General features: G+C 40.9%; 1 protein-coding gene across 4 annotated transcripts in view; it reads right to left on the bottom strand.

Moving 5' to 3' along the window:
- The window catches only part of LOC128736904 (insulin-like receptor), a 153013-nt gene that overhangs the window by 106565 nt on the left and 22104 nt on the right, over window positions 1-24344 (bottom strand). For all 4 annotated transcript variants that reach the window (XM_053831410.1, XM_053831411.1, XM_053831409.1 and 1 more), the window contains exon 3: window positions 5757-6043. In XM_053831410.1, the coding sequence (XP_053687385.1) occupies window positions 5757-6043 (287 nt within the window). The remainder of the gene's footprint in view (window positions 1-5756; window positions 6044-24344) is intronic.

Here is a 24344-nt window from a genome sequence, read left to right as displayed (position 1 = left end):
CGTATTTGTCGTATGCTTGTCATCACTTTGTTGTAGTTTTGTTGTTTTTTCTGGGCTTTTAGCAAGCTTTTCTTTATGTTTTGTCGTCTGTTCGTCGTTTTTTGACGTTTGTTTTTGAGATTATTCTCCGCTTTTTTGGTTGCTCTTTTCTCTTTTTTGTCTTTTTTTGTTAAAGTTACAGTAAGAAAGACACCAATTTCTTTCGTCCACTTATCCATCATTTTATTTGTGATTTTTTGGTTACTTTTCGCTGTCGATTTTTCGCCGTCTGTTTTCAAGACAACAAAAAATGTTGCCTTCTTACTGTCTTTTCGTCGTTCTCTCGTCTTGTTGTCTCTTTTCAGCGATTTGCAGTCATTTTTGATCGTCTTTTGGGGCATTGTTGGTTGCCATTGATAGCGTCTTCTCTCTTCATTTGTTACTTTTTAATTAATTTTTTTTAATTAATTTTTCTTATCGCTGTTTTGCCGTCGTGTTTTATCGTCTCTCCCTCACCTTTACTGCATTTATCTATCCTTTTTCGCGTTTCTTTAGCATTTTTGTCACTTCTTAAGCGTTTTTTCGGCGACTTTTTGTCGACGTTAATTTTTTTCAGCGTCTTTTTCAGTTTCTTCAGTCTTTTTGTATACAATTGCAGTCATTTCTACGTCCTTTTGTCATCTCTTTGTGGTCTTTTCTTCGTAATTGTCGTCTCTCTGTTGTAGTTTTGCTGTATTTTCATGGTCTTTTTGCCATCTTTTCATCATATTTAAGTCATCTGTTCATCGTTTTTGACGTCTGTTTTGATATTGTTCCTCTTTTTATGGCGTTTTTTTTCACTACAGTAATGTTCCGATATTATCAGCTCCCGATTTTGCCAACCCCCGATTTTATCAGCTTCTTAACCCGATTTTGTCAGCCTATAAATTTTGTTTAACTTTTGTGCTTTTAAACATGGTTTAAAAAAGGTTACGGTCTTCAGCAAAATTTCTTGTAATAATATGCTGTAAAACTTTGCAGAACACATCAATGTGTTATATTAAAACTGAAGAAAAATAAATTTTTTATTGTACTTTCAGGGGGATTAATCAAAATTTTGATTTCCGCTGGACGATAGAAGTTTTAATTTTAAAAAACTCTTCCAAAGGTTCCATAAACCTAAAACCAAGTTTTCCCGCTCAAAGCTAATGCGCACCAAAAATGGTTCCGGACTAGTGTGCTGTGCCCGGTTCATTGAGCTTTCGGTTGACCAATTGAGGGTTAAAATTCAATTTTTAGTAGAGTTCTTCGATATTGCAAGGTCTTAAGTCTTGACTTTTGAAAAAAATTTCGATTTTTTTTTCGATTTAATCAGTTTTCCCATTTTGTCAGCCCTAAATTCAACATGGGGCTGACAAAATCGGAACATTACGGTATTTTATTTGTTGTATTTTCATCACTTTTTTGTCATTTGTTCGCCGTCTCTTTTCAAGACAATAAAAAATGTCATTTTTTACTGTTTTTTCTTAGTTCTTTTGCCTATATGTCTCTGTTCAGCGATTTGTGGCCATTTCTATCCTCTATTGTGGCCTTCTTGGATGCTCTTGATGGCGTCTTTCGCGTTCATTTGTAGCCTTCATTTAGAAGCCCTGCATCTATTTACTGTTTTCGTCCATTTTTTCTTGTTTTTCTTAAGAATTTTCGTCGGTTTTTTTTTTGTTGGCGTTTTTTATTGTATTCTTTGGTCGTCTTTTCGCAAATTCTTCACCGTTTTCTTGTCGTTTCTTTGCATTTTTTTTCATCATCTCATTGTTCTCCGTCCTTTTGTCATCTCTCTATTGTAATTTTGTTGTGTTTTCATAATCTTTTTGATTTTTTCATCATATTTTTGTCGTCTAATCGTTGTTTTTTGACGTTTGTCTCTATATAATTTTCCGTTTTTTTTGTTACAGTTTTGGCGTCTTTCCTTTGTCAATCTTTTCTTGGTTTGGTTTTGGTTTTTTATTGTTTTTTGGCGTCGCTTCACCATTTTTTTTTTGTTTTTGGCATTTTTTTCCATTTTTTATCTTGTTTCTGTCGTATATTCGACATCTTTTCTTTGTTTAGTCTTTATCTTAACATGTTTCGTTAGTTTTTGAAAGCTATTTAAACGTCTTTTTGCATTCTTTGTCGAGTTTTATTCTTTCTGTCGCTGATTTGGCGTCTTTTCATCGTATCTTTTCATCATATTTTGTCGTCTTCCGTCGTCTTTTTTATTTGCGTACCTAGACTGGGGAAACGAGGCAAACAAAGAGGAGATTTGACAGAAAAGTAGGGCAAATAGAAGAGAAAAGAAGAAAAATAAGAGAAAAAGATAGAGAAAGAGAACAAGAAAAGGATAAAATATGAGAGCAGGAAAATTGTGAAACGAGAACGGAAAAACAAAAATGGAGGAAAAAATGATAGGAGAGACAAACGGGATAAACGAAAAACAGGACGTAATAGAGTAGGAAAAGCAGTACATAATATCAATGTAAGAACGGAACAGACAAAAACATAAAAATAGGAAAGGAGTTAATGGGTTGAAAATGTAAAAAAAAGATAAAAAATTGATCCGAAGAGAAGAAAACAAGAGGACTGAAAAGGGCCAAAAACGGCAGATAGAGGAAAAAACGAACAAAAAAAGGAAAAATGATAGAAAAAAGCAGCGCAAACGAGACAAATATAGGGAAGACGGGACAGAAAAAGAAAAAAAGCATGAAAAGGTGGGAATACAGCAGAGAAAGAGCTACAACGGGATATGAAATGGAAAACGAAACGTAAAACAAGAGAAAACTGAAGGAAAAAGAACAATTGATAGCGAGAGAGAGAGAGAGAGAGAGAGAGAGAGAGAGAGAGAACAAGGAAAATGGAAATAATAGATCAAACTGGATGTAAAAGGCGGAAGATGGGACAAAGTGGGAATGAGATAGGATGAGAAAATGGGACAGAAAAAGAATTAAAGAAAAACAGGAAAAACAAACCAACCAAAAAGGTAACACTGCAGAGAAAAAACGAAACACGGGACATAAAAAGGAAATCCGGAAGGCAAAATAAAAATAGAAAACAGAAATAAAGAATAAACGTGACAGAAAAGAAGAGCAAACAGGATATCTAAAAGAGGAAAAACGAAACAAACGAAGACAAAAATTAAGGAGAGTTAGAAAGAGAAGAAAACGGGAATCTAAAAGAGGAAAAAATGAACAGAAAATACGGAAGAAAAATGAAACAGGAAACGAAGAAAAACAAATCAATAAAAGAGAAAACATGAAACAGAAAAATTAAAACTAGAAAAAAAATGAAACTTCGGATGGAAAAAGAAGGAAAGAGCATAAAAAATAAAACGTTTCTGTATCGTTTTATTTTTTATGCCGAAGTAAAAAAGGGACAGAAAAGAGATAAGACGTGCGAGAGTGTAAGACGCAATATGTCAATTCTAATTTCAAATACTTCCTGTCTTATTTCGTGTCCATATCCATACCCAGGTCTAATTTATTTCCAATTTTATGTCAAATTTAAACTCTGGTTTCAAGTCCGATTTGTACTAAAATTTGAATTTTAATTTTGAATCTAATTTCAAATGTAATTTCCAGATCAATAAAAAATTCACGTCCGATTTCAATTCCGATTTTAAGTGTAATTTCGAGCATAATTTCAAACTAAATTTGACGTTCAATTTCAACATTAATTTCGAATCCATTTTCAAGTCCAATTCAATTCCTCTTTTAAGAAAATTTTGAATCCAAAACTCCAAATGCTCTTTTAAGTCCGATTTGATGCTTAACTCTAATTAAAACTTCCAGTCCAAGTTACTCCAAATTTATATCCAATTTCAAATGCAATTGCAAGTTCGATTTTAAATAAAGCGTCAAACCCAAATTAGTCCCAAATCAAGTCTAATTTAATACCCTTCAAGTCCGATTTCAAGTCCAATTTCATCTTTATTTCTAGCGCGGTTCCAAGTCTAATTTATAGTCCAATTTTAACTTTGGTTTTAAATCCAACTGCACCCGGACGTCCAGAGTTTTAAACTTAGTCGGCCGATATTTTTGTTATAAGGAATGAAAGATTCACCATCCTACGATTAGTGGATTTTTCAGGCCGTAGAAAATTCCTAATCCATAGTAAATCCAAATCCACTTGTAACTCCGTAGATCTGGCCTCCCTGGCTGCCTGCCGGAGTCGTTGTTGTCGCATCTTCGTCGTTCGCTTCGTTAGAGCGAAACAGCGACACGCGTGCAGGTACACATGGCCGAAAACTTTAGCGGAAAAGAGCTGGCAGAACGCGTAGTAAAATAAAAATCTCCGGTGATTGTCATTAATTAGCTCGTTCCTCTACTGCTTAAGTTACGGTTTACTGTAGTGACAAGATGTCACGCCAGGCCGCAAGGTGGCACATTAGTTTTTGTTTTTTTTTTCGTTTTTGGAAATGAACGGACCTCTTCTCTATTGTGACCGGTCTTCGGTGACCGGTCAAAGCAAATAAAGCAATACACGGTTTCCTGGCGCGTGACCATGGTTGGCTATAAATCAGCAAAATTCGACTATAAAGTCGCTTTTTTGTTGATCAAAGCCAAATAAACATCTTCGCGCCGGTTCCGTCGAATTAGGGGTAGACGTTCTGTCGGAAGATTTCTTCGGTGGTCGTTGGATTGTTTTGTTTTTTTTCTTTGTTGCTCGTGCGATGCAAATTTGTCCGACAGACAAGTTTTGTGAGCCTAGCTTGTAGCGGGCAAAAGCAAGGAAGCACCACCAGATAAATGATCGGTCCATGTTGGACGTCTAAAACAGACCACATGCCCGACGGAGAAGGAAAAAAAAATAAATGGTGGCTGCCGCTGCTGCCTGCCTGCAAGACTGTGAAGCACACACATAGGTCTCTTTTGATTTAGTAGAAATACCGACCCCGGGGAATTATAAATGGGCGACATTAATGACACGCTACTCGGCTGGAAAAATGCCACACAGGTTTGGCTTGTTTTGAAACCAAAACACTTTCTATCAAAATACGGTTAGTTTGGATACTGATATGAACAGCATTTTTAGGAACAGTTTTTCAATGAAATAATGATATTAAAGCAGACTAAGCCATATCATGATTTATGTGTTCAATAAAATTAAAAATTGAAATTTTTTATCGTCCGAGATTTTTTTTCTACGTTGGATTTAATTCATTGTTACCACAATGAATCATCAGTCGAAAAAATAATATCGGAATATTAAATTGTATCTCATTTTCCATAATGAAACCCACCGAATCGATCGGATTTATACAGTTCGTTCCGTTCGGAATGAATGACAGGGACGAGCGGCAGGCCGGCGTGGCAGCCACAGTTGATAGACCACAACAACCATCCATGCTGCTGCTGCTGGTATAATATCCAGCAATAAAATTTCATGTTTTACGACCCGTACGGCCATTGTTGGTTGGAGCGAATGGTTCAACAGTTTTGCACCGGACGCCTCCACTTAGTAATGGAGGCGATGATCGGTTCTAATTGAATGATTTCCTCCTTTGCACGGCGCTTGCATCGAGTTATACACAAAAAAAACGAATAAATATTACTATTTCGCTCAAGTGATGAATTTTTCATTACTTTTTTATGTTTGTTTATTGTCGTCGAAAATCAAAAACGAAAATTTAATGAATGGGCGCAACCACGCTCGACTAATTGTGACATATGTATTTCCTTCCCAAAAAAAACAAAGCGCGAGCGATGCATTATCTTTCGAAGCCGATCAACAGTTTCAACCCAAAACCAACAGCGTCCAACACCTACCTCAATGTGCATCAGCTCGTAGATCACGATCGCGTAATCGCTGACGAGCGAGCTGCCCCGAATGACGGCCAGGTTCGGGAAGAGCTTCCGCAGCGTCGTTAGTCCGTTAACGCGAAACAGCAGCAGATATTCGGTGATTTCCGTTAGCAGCGGAAAGGAGTAGTTTTCGAAGCTCGCCTCGTACCGATCGATCAGCAGGATGTGCACGAAACCTTCCACGACAACGCAATCCTTTAGCCGGTCGAGGTTGGAGGGCGAATTTCGCACGTCCACACTGCCGCAAACTTCTGCAAATACAGGAAGAGAATACAACAACATTAATGAATAGGGTTTTTGTAGTAAATTTCTAATGAGTTTGGATAAAAATTTGATATTAATAAAATTTAGTCGAATTGTAATAATCATCAACTGTGATTATTATATCGCCTAGTTCTAGTTAAAGAAAACGTGAAAAATTGTCCGTCAGTAGTGCTAGTTCCCCGTGGAAGCAATTCAGGACCATTATTTTCTGTCGCGTACGTCACTAATTTTTGTGTCTTCTCTTCTGTGAAATAACCTAATGTACATAAAAAACGGTCTAAAAATGTATTACAATCTGATCTGCTTTGAAACTTTCTTGAGAAAACAGTATTCGCCTTAAAAAGCTGAGGGTCAATCTTTGCACTAGCCCCGTAATTTTCCTGTACTCTAATAGCCGGCTGCGAAGTCTGTCGATAAAGAAGGGTCAAGTTCTGAAGGACGTTTATACCCATGGCTTTGCTTTGCTAGCTAAGGGTCAAATTAAAAAAACACAGATTCGATGTATTGACGTTAATTCTAAAAATGCGCTTTCATGGTAACATTATGAAATGAAACAGGATTGAATAGCTGCAAAACAATGAGCTTTGTATTCCACTTTTCAGTATTCATGCCATCTTTGATTAATAGGCATGCTTAAAGAAAACATTGCCGGTTTTGCCATTCTATTTGAACAGTAAAATTAAGATTTTTTTGTAGTTATTTTGTCCATAATTTCTTAACATTCCAAACTCAGACGACACATACATACACGAGCTATTGTAGCTAAGGAATAAGGAAGCAAACATGACATAAAACGTTCGGAAACGGGCCCGAACAGGATTGGATAGCATCAAAACGACGAGTTTGCTTTTCAATCATTGACAGTGCGGACGTTTCAGGTCAGGCGCAGATCTCTGCGAAGGCTGGCTACTTTTGGTGAAGATCAGTCCTCTTACGATTCGAAGAGGCGCGAGAGTGCCCCCGAAACACGCACATCACTCGCTCTAGGATAGCTTTGATCAGCCGCGACAACAGTTTGTCCGGAAAACCGTTCTCGTGGATTATCTGCCATAGCTATTCGTGCTCGACTATATCGTATGCTGCCTTAAAATCCACGAGAATATGATGCCTGGGCACGTTGTACTCCCAAGATTTTTGAACAATTTGTCAGAGATCCGTAGTTGCTTAGGCCCCCATAAAGCCCACCTGGTATTGCCCTACGAATTCTCTTGCTATTGGGGATAGATGACGGAATAATATCCGGGAGCGCCCCTTGTAGGCGGTCGTTGATCAGCGTAATGCCACGGTAATTACCTGCAGTAATCTAACCGATCATGCTTTCTATAGATGGCGCAAGCCACACCTCCCATCCATTCCTCCGGTAGTCAGTCTGTCAGGTGAGTCAGTCCTTGCCGGTGGCTCTATTATTCTTCAGTTAACCAATTTCTTGCCGGTTTTTTTCGAGATCGGCAGCCAGTACGCTGTTATCGTTTTTAGGCAGTCCTGGTAGCATGAAAATCTTACGATATTTGCATATTTAGAACAATGTCGGTCAATGCGAAGCAAACTCCGAAAAATGTACTAATTGCGTTACTCTAAACGAACATCAAAAACTGTCGCTCATCTTTCTAAAACGTCTCAAGAAATCAAAGCTCAAATTAGACTCATCGCAATCATCGCAATCAGCTGCAACTTCACGTTCACAGTGAAATGATGCCAACTCTGGATCGGTTGTTCAGTACGACGAGTACTTTGTCAGGATAATTAAACGCAATTACTAAGCCCCAACAGAAGACCTGAAACTTCTCGCCGCTCCAACGCCCTCCGAACTTCCGATTACTGATAACGTGAGATTATCTGCGCCGCCAAAACAAATCGCCTACGGTACTAAAGAAGTCCCTGAGCCACCCGGTCAAGTCGTGTTTTTGCTGATAGTTCATAGCTACATATTCGTCGTACTTCCGATAGTTCCTGCCAACAAAGTTGTCGCGGGGATCCCCCGATAATCACTCTCTCGATGCCGTTTTGAACTTGACTTCTCCCGATCCATCGATCGCTTTCAGTTCATCTCAACTAGTTGTTCCTCATCGATTATCATCTGAAGGCCAAGCGGGACGCATTGAAGTTAGTATTATGGAAGCCCTCGTCTCGATCCCTCCTTCACAATCGTACAGTTCCTGCCAGCGGCCAACAGTCGTCCCTGCGCTGTGTCCTGGTGAGTGACAGGGTCTTCCAACCTAGTTATGCTGGAAAGTGCAATTGTAATCTGAACATTCCCTCCGCTGATACATTTCCCGCTTCCAGCTAGGGATCTCCACGTGCAGGAGGTTTCGGAGCTTTCTGCACACGCCAATGACGCGAATGGTATTTACTTATGTATATCATCAGAATATGCAACGTTTAAGAACTAAAGTAGACGACCTATTCCCGAGTCTAATGAGTGCAACTATGATGTAATCATGCTAACAGAAACCGGCTTAGATGGCTGCATCGATTCCCTTCAGCTGTTTGGATCCGCCTTCAACGTGTATCGTTGTGATCAGAAGAATAGTGACAAAAGTAGTTTTGGTGGCGTATTGATGGACGTTGCTCAACAGTTCCCTAGTTCGCTGGTCAATTTAAGACATGGAAATTGTCTCGAACAAGTCTGTGTTTCTGCTATCATCAAAGGAAGGAGATTTTTGCTTGCTGCAGTTTACATCCCACCTGACAGAAGTAAAGTTGTCAAGTTTATCGATGAGCATATTCTCTCAATCCGTGAATTACGTGACAAGGGGTTTTCAGAGAGAATTTTCATTTGTGGTGATTATAACCAACCGTAAATTTCTTGGTTTAATGGAGAGGATGGAGTACAGTACAACAATTCTGTCCACCTTCCTGCTGCTAGCGCTGCTGTGGTCGATGGATTTGAATTCCTGAACTTGAAGCAAGTTAATTCACTGCGTAATAATCTTGGGCGAACACTGGACCTCGTTTACTGTTTGCCTGAACAAGAGATCGCTGTGCGTCGGGCCATTTCTCCGCCCCTTCCTGTTGATCTTCCCCATCCTCTATTGGATTTATTCTTGCCTATACTGGCATGCTCCGTTGAAGTTCCAGCTGTCAGTTTCGAAATAGCGACTCTGAACCGTCGCCGTATCAACTTTGATGTTCTTGTGGACCACCTTTTGTCTCTGAATTGGGCTACTTTATTAGACGAGATCGATGTGTATGATATGACATTGCAGTTTTGCGATGCTATTTACACCTGGCTGAACGAGAATCTTCCCAGAGTTAGACCTCCTTCAAAACCTGTCTGGAGTAATAGTGAGTTGCATAGATTGAAACGGCATCGAAACGCCGGTATCTGCAGCTACCATATATCTTTCCTACCACTGTCATCATTCTGTTTGGTAGTCTGATGCTTCTTGAACGTTTTATTACTTGGGATACGGAGTGTTCGATTCTGAGCTGTTTACTGCTCCCGTCGATGAGATGCATTTGGATTTTCGAAGAAAGTGTCCAAAGTTTTTTGCGCACTTTCTCTTGTTCCAAAGATATTACTGTAATCTCTTAATCTATTTTGGTAAAACTCTACCGATATAAACAACATACCTTCAACTATTTTTAGTCAAAATTTCTCGCGGTAAAAAGTTACTAACTAATCAGTGAGTCCAGTTTCTTCGAATACAGTTTTCAAAATACCCACAACTCAAAAGTGAAAGGTTGAATCAATAAGGTGTATTAGGATAAATTGTAGGAAATTAAATGTAGTTATTAGAAATTTTATAAAAACAGTTGAGCAACTGGAGTAACATATGAAAAAGACGTGTTTAACATAAAAAATTAAAAAAAAAATTTAACTTTTTCTCCGAATATCTCGAAAACAGTTGCATTTAGAAAAATAATTAATATGACCAATTTTGTTGTAAATGACATAAAGAATTGTTATTTATATTACGAATTCATATATTACTTGAAAAATCACAAGCTGGATACAAATCATGGAAGTCGTTGTTCTACGAAGTCCGTCCATGAAAGTTGCTCCATCTCAGGATAACTTTGAAAAGCTTACACTTCTATTCACTTCTATTTTTTCCAAAAAAAATTTCAAAAATGGCATATTTTTGATATCTTGATTTTATGTTTTATTTTCAAATTTTTCAAAAATTGGTCAATTTTTTTTCAGTACATATTTTTTTCATGTTCAACAATCAATTTTCTACAACTTGTGCTTAGACATAATTTTTGTAAAATCGATAGTTTTCGAAATAGAATCTTTCAAACATTATTATGAAAATACATGAAACACATGAAAATAAATACGCCCTTTTAAAAAATGAGTCTTATATCAAAATGGCTCCAAAACCTGTGGAAGGTGCATATTTCCTTCTATCAAACACGTTTGGAAAGTTTCACCTAAATCAGAAAGGTTCAAATTTTGTCATTTACCTATTTCACGTGGAACTGCTCTATGTCAAGAAACATGTACGCCAAGTTTGCTGCAGAACAGTCAAGGCGTTCCGGAGTTATGGCGCAACTCGTTAACTTCTATATACTTAAATATGTTAAAACCCCACATATTTAAAGTTGATTTATTTGAATTAGACAAAAATCCCCTCCCCAATTTTTTGATATTATGCACAAAAAACTACCTTCTTTCAAGCGTAATCAACCGATTTTGATTCTGCTTGCATCTTTCTAAGATACTAACATTTGAAAACGGCCTATTTTTAACACAAAGTTTGATATAAGTGTAGAAGTAAAGTAGGGTACGGGAGGGTATTTTCAGCAGGTTTCTAAGTTCAGCCTATTTGCCTTTTCTTTCGCAAATAAAAATACTTTTCCGACATTTAATATGTTATAACTATTTTCTCAAGACTGTAAGTAATCTACTATTTTTTTTATTCAAAGAACATCAAAACCTCCTGTTCTTTCACTAGAGCTAGGCCATAGGCCGAAAAAATAGATGCCATCGCTTAATGGGCTGAACATTCCCTCCCGTGCCCTAGATAGCCAGTTTCTGTTTTCACCAAAAATTGCGTCTTGTTGAGCTTCAAAAGTCATCCAAAGAAGTGTTTTGCGAGAAATGCAAAATAAAACAGTTATGGAGAAAAATCGCAAAATAGCAGTCACCCTAGCTTGGTTCAGGAAAAACGCCCTAATATGGAAACGGTTTGAGATAGGGGGATTCTGTCTTCTGCAGTATTACTCAAAATACTTCAAGCTATAAAATTGCTGAAGTGAGTATTGCTCTATCTTGCTTCGTTTTGAAGATAATTTCTGGATCTTGGTTAATTTAATGGACACCCTAAAATAGCTCATGCCATGAAAAGCGGCATCCTAAATCAAGATTTTGTTGCTAACACGTAAATAGTCTAAAATCAACGACAACTGAGTAAACAATTTATTCCACCTAATTTGGCTTTCTGGACCACAGTGAAGTATAATGTGCCCATCTCATTTGATTACCGGATAAACTAAGCTATTCTCGAACGCGTCGATCAGATCAGCGATCTTGGAGTTCTGTTGGATAACAAGTTCACGTTCAACCAACATTATATTGATCCCCATTGCTGGTACAATGGACTGCCGGAATAGAGCGTGCAACGAAGATTTATTCATATCGCCCTGAGATATCTAGCCTGGCGTCTTCCCCGCTACGTAGGCCGATGCCAGGTTTTGGATTTGAAGATATTAGAGTCTGCGTAGGATTCAACAAGCAACTTTTGTGACTTTTGAGACTTTTGTTAACAATGACATTGATGTCCCGGCTCTGTTGTCCAGTATTGATTTTTGAATTTAACATAGAGGTTTACTGACAACTAGCTTCCATCGGAACATGTACGATTTTTATGAACCACTGACGTCATGCATCCGCACCTTCACGATGGTCGAAGAATTATTTGACTTTGGACACGTTTCTTCACGTGCCTTTAGTAGAAACCTAACAAGGTCTAGAATGCGGCGATAGTTTTGTTCTAGATTTAAGTTTCATATTCATGTAGATAATGTCAAATTTGTCAGATGAGTTAACCAAAAATAAAAAAAATACAAAGATCTAAAAGAGCGAAAATTAAAGTCCCGTGCAGAACAACGAACATAATGGCGAGCTGCAGTTTTAAAAGAACGCATGGAAAAGGTTGTAGTACGAATATTTTTGGAATAGATTATTTTTGGATCACAAATGCTGACACCTGATATCTGAAATCGATAACAACTTCTTTGTCGACAAAACTTAAGAGAATTTAAAACCGAAATTCATTGTTTCATAAGTAAGACAGTAAGCCACGTCTGGGATCTTCGAACAATTGAAATATGAAAGGAAAACTTCAGCTGCCTAACTTTTTTTTTAACTTTTTTACCAATTTCAATAAAAATTTCTTCCAAAAATATGTCATGGAGCCAATCTTTTTCGGAAAGATGTTACTTCCCTGAATAACAAAACAACTGAAACTGATCTAGCTGGTAGAATCATGAAAATTGAAACTGATTAAATGAAATGCTTATTTGAATCGCAAAAATTTGCTACATTGTTTAAAACATTAAGTTATACAAGGATCCCAAACTGACTCAATCTCGGAGAACACGGTCAAAAAACTTTTCATTTGTTGTTGCAGCTTGCCCTCTGTCTATGCGCGGCGGCAGTCAAAACTTTGTAATGCGATTATGCAAACAGCGCGCACCCACAAACAACAAGAATGACATTAGAGAATAAGAACCTGGAAAAAGTACACCACTTGTGGTGAGCGAGTATCAGAAAAAGAAGGATTCCCACATACATTGCCCAGCCAGCACAGCCCCGGGTCCATCACCCGCGGTTCGGTCGTTGTAGATATTAGATACACCGTAAATCACTCCCACTTGAAGCGCCGTGGAGTAAATTTGCTCAACAAATTTTGCTATCAGTTGCATTTTTATTACCCGATGGCGCCGCCACTTGCGCACTTGCGCTCTTGAGTGAAGCCTTGAGTGAGTGTCTAAATGTACTCCCGTCCCGGAACGTTCAAAACCGCATCGGTGTGTTTGCGTGTGTGTCTGTGATGTTTGGTGTGGCTGCCTGCATTCTTCCACGACCACGGCCACGGGTGGTGCAGTGCAGTGCAGTGCCGGCGCGACGGATTCCCATGCACCAGTGAGCAAGCAGCAAGCAGACAGCCAAAGCCAAGCTCAACCGACGACGACGGTGAACCGCATAATAAAAACAACGAACTGCAAACGAACTACGGCGTGCCCGAAGAAACTGGAGGAGATAGCGTGAACCGCGGGCAAACCTCCGTTTCACCGTGTCAGACACGGAGCGACGAAGAGGAAAGAGAGACACCACGCGTATAATAACAAATATTTTGTTTTTTTTTCGCCGCTGATGTCGTTACTCTTTTCGACGCACGGCAATGCGCGCAGTTGTTATTTATGAATGCCTCAAAGCTGATAAGCAGGCGCTAATAATAACAGCTATTTTTTCGTCTTCCACAGTTCCAGTCGAGGAGCAGCAAAAAAAAAGACCACACAATCCTGACTGATCGTGTCAAACACTATACGAATCACCATTACCATTCATTCATGATTGTTGTTAAATCGTCTCTCTCGCGGCTCGTCGTAGCCTACGTACGTACGTACTACGTACGACGCCGGCCGTGCGTGATAGGCGCACGCAACGACGTACTTCCTGTCCGCGCTGGCTGGGGCCATTCATGAGCCACGCCGAAGCATGACACATTTATGGTATGTAGGCCGATTGGATGGATGGATGGATGGATGGATGGTGAAGCGATGACCAGGGCAACTTGAAACTGTTCGGAAATAGGAAACCAACAACCGGACCAGGGAGATAGCAAGATAACATTAAGACAGACCGACCGACCGACCAGACTGGGCTTCTTCTTCACCTCTCCGGTTACGACGACGCACGGTACGCGTTCTAAATGAAAGACGCTCCGGTTGTTGGCCCTTTCGATACATGGCATTATCATGTGTGGTTGGCTGTGTGCGTGTGGGTCGTCCCCAAAGCTTCTGGTGATGAATAATCTACCAATGAGTCCCGGTGACGGAGGAACTTATGACCTTTTCGGAAAGGTTAGGATTGTTTCAGCATGCCGACGACTTGATTACATATTGTGCTGAAAGTTTAGCATAGGAATTACCCACAAAGTCGGCTTCTTATGCTGAATCAAAATTAGTTCGATTTAGTTGGTCAAATTATAACCAATAATCTAAGATACTTTAGTATTACATTTTATCTCTGGTTTTCTGGTTTTTGTACGTTTGCAGAACCAGTTTGATTTCTGGCTCGATTGAATTCGGAACTGATCGAAGTTTCCAATTGCGTTTATTGTTTAGGCTCGTGTTAGCTGCAACTGGCTGTGATTTTTGCATAGAGTAACCTTTACTATTGGAAAACTTTGCTATTTGAAAACCAGTTTCTGGTGTCCATGAATAAGAATCGGTGATTTCGTTGAATAAATGAGATAAATACAAATGGGAAGCACTATATAAAATAATTCCAGCCAGACAGGGGAGATTACAACTTGAGTTAATCATTGTTCTTAAACATGAAAGTTTTATATCAATTTATGATTCAAGAGCATTCGGTACAAATCAATCATTAATCAATTCTAAATTAGCCCAAATTCAAATTCAACTTCATGCCAAACTCAAGGTCCCAAAGCCAAATCCAAGTGCAAGTGCACTAAATGCGCTTAGTGCAATTTTATAAGAGACTAGCTGACCCGACAAACTTCGTATTGCCACAAATTAACCTGTGTTGTACATAAATCATGAATCTCGGATGATCTTTGTCACAATCTCGAGTTTTGCAAGCCCCCCAGTGGGCGGCGCTTCCGACGGCGGGTCACCGGCAACACTCGCGACCGTCTCGTCCTGAATGATCTAGTGTTACTATAGATAGTTTTTGTGGTCTTGTATTGACTAATGTTTTATGGAAGAGTCTCGAATTTCTCGAGTTCGATTAGTTTTTGAGTTTCGCAAAAATTTCTGTTTTATTTGTATGAGAGTCCATATCCCCCTACCACAGGGGTGAGAGGTCTCTAACTATCGTAAAATAAATTCAAGACTCCAAAATCTCCCACATGCCAAATTTGGTTCCATTTGCTTGATTAGTTCTCAAGTTATAAGGAAATTTGAATTTCATTTGTATGGAAGCTTACCCTCTTAAAGGGGAGATGGGCCATAACTCGCTTTCTAAAGAAGAAAGAAAAAAATCTTGCGTCCAAATCCACTTACATGTCAAATTTGGTTTCATTTGCTTGATTAGTTCTCGAATTATGAGGAAATTTGTATTTCATTTGTGTAGAAGCACCCCCTCTTAAAGTTGGGAAGGGTCCTAATTCACCATAGAAAATATTTTTGCTTCCAGAAACCTCCACATGCCAAGTTTGGTTCTATTTGCTTGATTAGTTCTCGAGTAATGAGGAAATTTGAATTTCATTTGTATGGGAGCCCCCCCTCCTAAAGTGGGTAGGGGTCCCAATTCATCATAGAAAAAAATTTTGTCTCCAAAAACACACACGTGCCAAATTTGGTTCCATTTGCTTGATTAGTTCTCGAGTTATGAGGAAATTTGTATGAAAGCCCCCTCTTTTAAAGAGGAGAGGAGTTGTAATTCCCCTTATAAAGAGGGGAGGGGTCTCAATTCACCATAGAATAAATTCTTGCCACCGAAAACACCCACATGCCAAATTTTGTTCTATTTGCTTGATTAGTTGTCGAGTTATGCAGAAATTTGTGTTTCATTTGTATGGGAGCCCCCCCTCTTAGTGGGGGGAGGGGTTTCTAACCATCACTAAAACCTTTCCTGGCCCCAAAAACCCTCTACATGCATATTTTCATGCCGATTGGTTCAGTAGTTTTCGATTCTATAAGGAACATACGGACAGACAGAAATCCATTTTTTAGGCATAGATTTGTATGGGAGCTCCCCCTCTTAGTGAGGGAAGAGGTATTTTGCCATCGAGAGAAACCTTCCCTAGCCCCAAAAACTCCTAAATGCAAATTTTCACGACGATCGGTTCAGTAGTTTTCGATCCTATAAGGAACATATGGACAGACAGACAGAAATCCATTTTTATAGGTATAGATTTAGGCTAATTGTAAGTATTTATATGATTCGTCCATCTTGGTGTACAATGTAATAGAGTAGAATAGGTATTGATTAATGTCGTAATAAAAATAATAAAATCAAAATAAAAACAGGTGAGGTAGCTGTAGAATTGTGACTTGAAATATTATCCTAAACAAACGTATTTCAATATTTGACTCCAGCAAAATCCAAAAAGTTTGTCTGCTTTTCTCTTCAAGCTGTAAACGACCTATGAGCCATTGCATCCTTGCCGATCTACCGACCACTGGAACTGGAATCACTGGATCACTGGAAAGTTACCTACCGTCGCTAGAATTCATCATACACAGACTGCGTTAAATTTCAGCGGCTTCTGACCAAGGATTGGCCGTCCAGTGGCACCGTAGAATTAAACTTGACCCTAAAAGCACTGCCCAACAAGAAATAATTTGATGCAGCGGTGCTCCTTGATCAGACGGTTCAAACGGTATGAAGCTGGGTAGTACTTCGACCGATCGAATAACACGCTCCCATGTGCCGCCCATGTGGAGTGGACCTAATGAATTTCCAAATGATCCCCGCGCTGGTGAATGTTCATATCAAGACTCAATTTCTTCTTTTTCGAGCACCCGACCCCGGAGTGCCTTGAAAACACGTCCGACATAGACGAACGCTCGAACGAAAGGAGCGAGGCGCATCTCGGTCAGTCCTAGTGGATCAAATAGTATTACTTAAAACCACTTAACTGCGAAAATCTTCGTGCTTCGTCAAGAAATGACTACATTCCATGAGCATTCGCAGATCACTTCTTATAACGAAAGTGAAGGTCTACACGTTTTCTCTGGGCAGCTATTTCATTCCCAACACCAATTCGGAGTTTTCTACCCTCCCAAGCGAACAATATTTGCTTTTTTTCCTCTACGACTTCTCCGATTTTAACTAGAGTTTCTACTGTGATGGACAGGAAGTGTCACAGAGTGAAACCGGCCGTTGCATGCGACACCCGGAGTGCTTCCGCATGGGTACAAAACACTTGCTCGACCTGTCCTCGTATCCATTGGTTTCCGCTAACCTACCGCCAAAAGAAAAGCAATGCAACGCCTAAGTGCTACAATTCATACTCGAAACTTGGCCTTTTTTTCATACCACTGACTCGCAGTCAGCTAATAGAGTACAGAGCAATTTCGATGCTAGTACTATAACCCTGTTGACTCCTACGACGTGGTTTGTTAGACCTCGAGGTTAACTGGGCTGGGAGGAACTAGCTATCCATAAACACCAATTGCAAAAGTCCTGGAGCTCCTTTGATCATCTACACCTGCGGGATTGGCTGGTATTCCTATCATCGCCGAGGAACTGCTTCAACTTCTGAGCCCAAAATACTCAGGAAAAACTGTCAGCAAGAAACTAGCCGGCTCATGTGGTATAGAGGTAAGCGGTCCGTAATTGATCAGCGCCAAGAGTGTATTCCATGGATGAGTATCGAAAGCTTTGTAATGCGCTTTGCGAGCTACCGCCAGAACTACTCTAGCTGCTAGCTTGACCGATCGAACGAATCGCTCCCATGCGTCGCCCCAGTGGGGTACAGCAGGCGAGATGAATTTCCAACTGGTCTCCACGGTTGAGAAAAATTCCCTTGGAGAACCACGGCCATGATGCGATTCTGTGTCGAGAGGCTGTACCACGTTTATATGCACTGCCACAAGCGTGATGAAACTGCATAGAATGAAATATTGTTGGAAAGAGTTCGCCAAAGGTTACTCAAATCAATGGATTGAGGCACCTCTCAAGCCCTCAACTTACGAGTTTCGAACTAGTGACGAATCTCGTTAACGACAGTTTCTCGGTTGGCGTGGTAAAATCGACAATGGAATCAAGCTTTAACGAGGAATGGTATTGGGTGTTTGATGAGCAGTCATAGAAAGCTTTGCTTCGGTCGGTGCGTTGCAGATGGTATCCTCGAGAATCCTTCAATACTCCAGGAAGGAACACGTCTTGTAGATTGGACTGGATTTCTAAATGATATAGCGGTATTTTTCAGCGTGTGGCTCAATGAGAGACAGTTCGATAGTTCTTGAGTGTCTGTTTCATAGTAGTTTCCTTGCTCACTTCAGTTTACCAGCAAATACACTACCGGTGTAGTTATCTAAGTAGTGGAACACGAATGTAACTGTTCGCTGACGCTTCATCCATGAGTTGAACCGGTAGATTTCAATCGGGGTATCAGAATCGGGTCTGAGCAAAATTCTTCCTTCAACGGTGTGACCTGATAGTCCAGGCCATGACCATTAGTATTATTACTAGAGTCATAGTTAATGTAAATCTACCGGATCCGTAACAGCGGATTAAAAATAGCATCCAATAATACGTAGTTAGCCGAGATTTAGATGCTACAATTGTTCGTCTAGGTCTATGGAATTAATCTGGAAATAACACCGAGATTAGCCCCAGTAGATCAAATAGTGTCATGACCACTTTGAAGGCTTTACATTTCGTTGGGATGTGACCGCGTTTCAAGAGCGGCTGCAGATCACCTCTCATGGCGGAGGAGTAGATGAACGCACCTTCTCCGGGCTCAGTATTTCCTCCGCAACTTCTCCGAAGTTCTGTCGGGTGAAAACGACCTTAGTATGCAGGATCATGACTTCGATAGCCATCTTTACCGACATCTCGACGTATGGCCTGAAGCTGCCCACTTCATTTGGCATAATGCTGTTCGGCATAAGGTCATTTGTCATAAAACGTTAATATAATCATTGGAGACTCTCGAGTCCCTTCGAGGCGCGACGAGGGTTGAGACAAGGTGACGGTCTATCCTGCATGCTGTTCAACATCGCTCTTGAGGGGGTGATCCGACGAGCGGGCATTGAAACGAGAGGCACGATTTTTACCAAGAGTAGCCAACTTCTAGGCTTTGCAGATGACTTCGATATCATTGCCAGGAACTTTGCGACGGCGGAGGCAATCTACGCCAAACTGAAAGCGGAGTCTAGGAAAATTGGGCTAAAAATAAATGCGTCGAAGACCAAATACATGAAAGGAAGAGGCTCAAAGGAAACAAATGCGCGCCTCCCACGGACGGTAACCGTTGACGGCGACGAACTAGAAGTGGTAGAAGAGTTCGTGTATTTGGGATCGCTGGTGACCGCGGACAACAACACTAGTAAGGAGATCCAGCGGCGCATCCAAGCGGGAAATCGGGCCTACTTTGCCCTTCGTAAAACGCTGCGATCAGGAAGCATACGCCGCCGCACGAAGCTAACAATGTACAAAACCATTATTAGACCGGTAGTTCTTTATGGACTTGAAGCCGTGACGCTGCTTACGGAGGACATACGCGCCCTTGCCGTGTTTGAGCGGAAAGTGCTGCGGACGATATTTGGCGGAGTACAAACTGAAAGCGGAGAGTGGCGGAGGCGTATGAATCACGAGCTACAGGCACTGCTTGGGGAGACTCCCATCGTACATCTAGCGAAAGTTAGCAGGCTACGGTGGGCCGGACACGTCGTAAGGATGCCGGACGACAGTGCGACGAAAACGGTCCTCTTCAACAACCCCACCGGCACCAGGAACAGGGGGGCCCAACGTGCACGATGGGCCGACCAGGTCGAAAGCGATTTGCGACTTCTGAGACGACTAGGAAATTGGCGACGAGTGGCCCAAGACCGAGTTGAATGGAGACGAGTGCTTGAAACAGCACGAGCCACCCCGGCTCTATGCTGCTGAAGAAGAAGAATCATTGGAGACCATTTGGCATAAAGATATTTTGCATAACGACCCTTTCCCAAGTAGCACAATTTAGTTACAGCAACAGCAACGACTAAAATTGATCATATTTCGGTTACTGCAACAACTTTGTAACAACCGTGCTAGCAGGGTTGCCATAAATCCTGCAAAAACATTTACCAGGTTTACTGCCTACGAGTTATTTTTGCGTAGTTTTCGCATTGGTTCGTTTCTTGAAAATATTAATGCGGCAAAGCAAGCAAGCACTAAATAAATAAAATCTGGCTAAATTATCAATTATGTCAAATGGTATTATGCCTAATGAGGTTATGCCAAACTGCCTAATAAATGATGCCAAATAGGGTAGCCCCTTCATGAACAATAAACTCAGAGGCTCGAGGAATTTTCGTGGAAAATTCGAAGAACTTTTGGTTCTTTATGTAATGGTCCGAGGTTCGGCTGGAGAATAATTATCCGTCCGTGGCCACGTCCTTTGAGTCTATTCATGAATTATTATGTTAATTGCAGGAGATGTGATTAAGAACAAAATTTTCATCTAGTTGCGAAAAACGGTGCTGATTATTCCGACTATGACTTTTGCCTTGATCGGTACAAAAGAGAGCCAGAAAGTACAAATATTCACAGGAGTCACTCGTCCCGTCCTGAAATAAATTATGTTCTGTCAGACACCTCAAAGTTGTCTCCTCCTAGCTGTCTTTTGCATCTCTGGTTACTTTAACTTTTCTGAGTTCTGTCCGTAAAAGGAGATGAAACAATTCTTTTTGTGTTTCAAATCACACGAAAAACTCAAAATGTAAATCAAGAGAGGGGTTACTGAAGACCAACAGAGCCGCCGGAAAAGAACGCCTACCAGCAGAGCTTTAATAACATGGCCAAGAAACGTTGGCAACAGCTCTACACTGAGTTATATGCAAGATTTGGGAGAAGGAGAAGGAACCGGAGGAGCGAATGCTTTGTCTCTCGGAACATAAACGCCATTTGTAAGGACCATTTGTACGGAGGATTTGTACGCTGGCTGTCACCTTTATCACAAGGTTTCGTAGGGAACTATCAAGCGGACTTCATGGGAGCACGCGTTACAAACTAAATTTTTATCTTCCGATAGATTTACAGGAATGTCGGGAATGCAGCGTGCCCTCGCATCTCATCTTTATTGATTTCAAAGCAGCATACGATACAGTCGATCAAGATCAACTATGGCATATAATGCACGGATACGGTTTTCCGGACAAACTGACGCGACTAATCAGATCTATGTTCTCGAGTGATGTGTTTCGTGCGCATCTCAAAGACACTTTCATGTCTTTTCGAGACGCGGGGAATCTGGAATATGGGAACAAATTGAGTGAAAGCAAGAACGTCAATGACAGTATCCCTGGTTGCAAATCTAATGTTCTAACCTTTTTGGATGAAGCTGTGCAAACTGTATTTATAATTCTTCATTCTTGACTTTCCCTAAATATAATTTCTTGGGACAATTATCTTAGAATTTTTCATCCGACTAACAGCTCCGTCAGTTTGCTCTTATCAATGATGGATTACAATAAAAGTTCCGACAGCTTCGACTGTTATGATTCACCAATATTTACCCTATATTACGCACAGTTCATCTAATTCAGTGACTCAGGGTGTGAAAACAAACAGTCCAGACTTCCAAAGTGATGTTCTACACATCAACAAACAACAGATGAATATGAACATTTTGTTTCGCCACCACTAAGCTTTTCTGGTCGAGCACGAACCTGTTTCAGTTCGTGTTTAATACCAAACAAACGGCGTTTCATTCACTGCAAACACAGGCCAGCAACCCCGGGTCCAGCCCTGAAACCACGTGCCGTCAATGGATTAACGGCCAGTGGTCCCGAGCGACGACCAGAGGCTAAGAACCTACAAACTTGCTCGTGCACTTATCACTACTGCGAACGACAGACAGTGGTCAGTCAGTCAGTTGGCGAGACAAACAAAGCAAAGCATCCGCGGAAATCCAGTTTGATCCGACTTTTTAGGAATCCAGCTAAAATTTATTTACGACAACGACAGTAATTCGGCAACAGAGCCAGGCCAGCCTGTCATACCGCCTGCATCCTTTTTGTGTGGTGCAGCGCTGCGCTGCAGTTTGTTGGCCATGTTCGTCGTTGGGTAACAACAACCGAACCTGTTTGTGTGTGTGTATGGCTGTGTGTGGTTTTTTCCTTGCAATTATGAACGCATTTTATTTAACTCTTTGCTTCGTTTCGTAAACAAACAAAAAAAAGCAAGGTGTGAAACGGTGTTTAATTCGGTTCTGGATCATGATTATTTACACCCTTCGATGACAGAAATTGTTTAAAGAGTCAAAGCTAGTGATTTCTTTTTATTTGATGTCGGAGATGTTTTAGAAACTGATTTAAATTTCTGCCGATAATAGCACTGGAGAATTTTTGACTCTAGGCTAGTGCGAAACATGATGATTAATTTTTCCTTACAATATCAAAATTCGATTATGGAACGATTTCAGACAGACGAAGTAACAGTAACTGATACGGTCGTACCGTGACGTTCGGTGGTAGCGCTTGCCCAAATTAGCTAATTCACTCTGACTCAAGCAAACGCCCGCAGAGAACGGAGAATGGTGCGACAATTTAGCTTTCTCATTGTTGTTTGTCCGTTTTCCTGTGCTCTCTAATCTGCCACGTGTGAGCTGCTGAGTGAAATCATTTTATGGCGACACCACCATCGCGGTTCGAGGAATAAGTAAGGCGTGCACGACACTGATAAGATGCCGTCGAAGAAGGAAAGGATGGTGGTTCTTATTTTAACCATCGTCGTAAGATCGATACTAAAACCGGGAAAAAACGGGAGCCAAAATATGTGCCTTTCCCGGAATGGAACGTTATCGAATCGACCGTTGGGTAGGACCGCGCCATCACAGGGATTAGAACCTGTGCAAACAAACAGCAGTCGATTTACACAATGGAATAGAATCAATTTTCGTCCAAACGATTTCGCCATGTCCTCCTATGGTTGTTTGCTCCCCTAATCCACTGCGGTACCACGTTGGCGCCTGCGATTCATGGAACTTGCCGTGATTCACCCCAACCTCGGTCGGCTGGTGTTGTTTGCTGGCGTTCGAAATCCAGTCTAGATCAGTCAACAATCAGCCAGCCAGCACCAGCTAACCGCGCATTGCACGAGCATGTCGTCCAACATCCCCAACAAGTGGTTTTTGCCACGTAATTCTTCCCTACTCCCGCGTGGGGAAAAAGTCATTAAAACGCTCGATTTAGCCAAAACATCAGGGAGAAAAAAAAACGGAACACTAATTTTAACTATGCTCCGACAATTATTTTCGCTTCGATACACCGTCATAAATCTATTTTCAACTGCGGTTTTAGCGCCGCCCTCCACAATCGGGACTAATTTCCCGCTTTAGCGGCAACACTATTATTATGAATAATAATAATAACAATAACTATAATAACCGACAATGACGAATTGACAGCTACGCGGTGTTGCTCCCGAACGGAACGGGCAGCAAAAATAGTTTCGCTGCGTCGTCGCCCGAATAATGGAATTTCACGGGAAGCGATAAACGATGTGGATGGGTTTTTTCCCTGCACTGGCACTGGCACTGGCACTGTGTGACGCTTTCGGCGCGGTACCGACCGATTTGTCCGAATGACGGTTTCGTTCCTCGTTTAACTGTTTCTGCGTTGTGCAAACGCTTGGATTCGGCGCCAGGCCAGCAGCAGTGCCAGCGCCAGCGCGCCGTTCAACGTCATTCCGGGCGAGTGTGCGACCGGCGATTTTTGTTTTTGCTTCTCACGTCACTCCTAGAGATGAGTTACTGTGTTGTTGCTACATCGGTGATGACCTATGGTCGGGCGGAAAGAAAAATGTAACAATACACGTGACACATAGTCAGCGGTTGTTGTTTTGGTGAAAGTTATTAATCAGTCGTGGTAGCTGTTTTGATCGTGCTCAAAAAGTATGACACATTTTGCCTTCTACCAAATTTGTCGACCAAAATTTTTATGCAAATATATCATGTTAGAAGAAAGAATTGGTTGCTTCATAGTAATTGAACTTGACTCTGTAGCTACTGTTCTTCAGGTACTAATCTCGGCGTTCCTCAAGGTAGCGACGTGGGGCCTCCCCTGTTCGTGTTATTTTCAACGATATTGAATCGCTGTTACATGCAGAAATCACATTAGCGTGTTACTTGATGAGTTTTATCGCAAAAAATGCACGTGATTTTAAAGGTCCTCACTGCTCCAAGTAGCTGTGTGTTGTTCTTTGATACTCGCCCGTCGATTGAAAGCGCTCGCTTGATTTGGTGCTCTTAGCAGTTGGCGCAGAATTTGCCAATAGGCCGTGTGCAAAAGCGATTCGTGAAGCTTGAATATGAGACTAAGCCCTGGACTGGAGTAATCCAGTAAATCTACCACCATATCCTGACCTTTACCATGTACTAGGTCGTCAGACGTTTGAACAACGTAGGGAGACTCAATAAGCAGTGTTCGTAG

Source organism: Sabethes cyaneus, chromosome 2 (genome assembly GCF_943734655.1).
Source record: "Sabethes cyaneus chromosome 2, idSabCyanKW18_F2, whole genome shotgun sequence".
Taxonomy (NCBI): domain Eukaryota; kingdom Metazoa; phylum Arthropoda; class Insecta; order Diptera; family Culicidae; genus Sabethes; species Sabethes cyaneus.
Note: the sequence above shows the minus strand (reverse complement) of the source record. Positions and strands in the feature narration are given on the sequence as shown.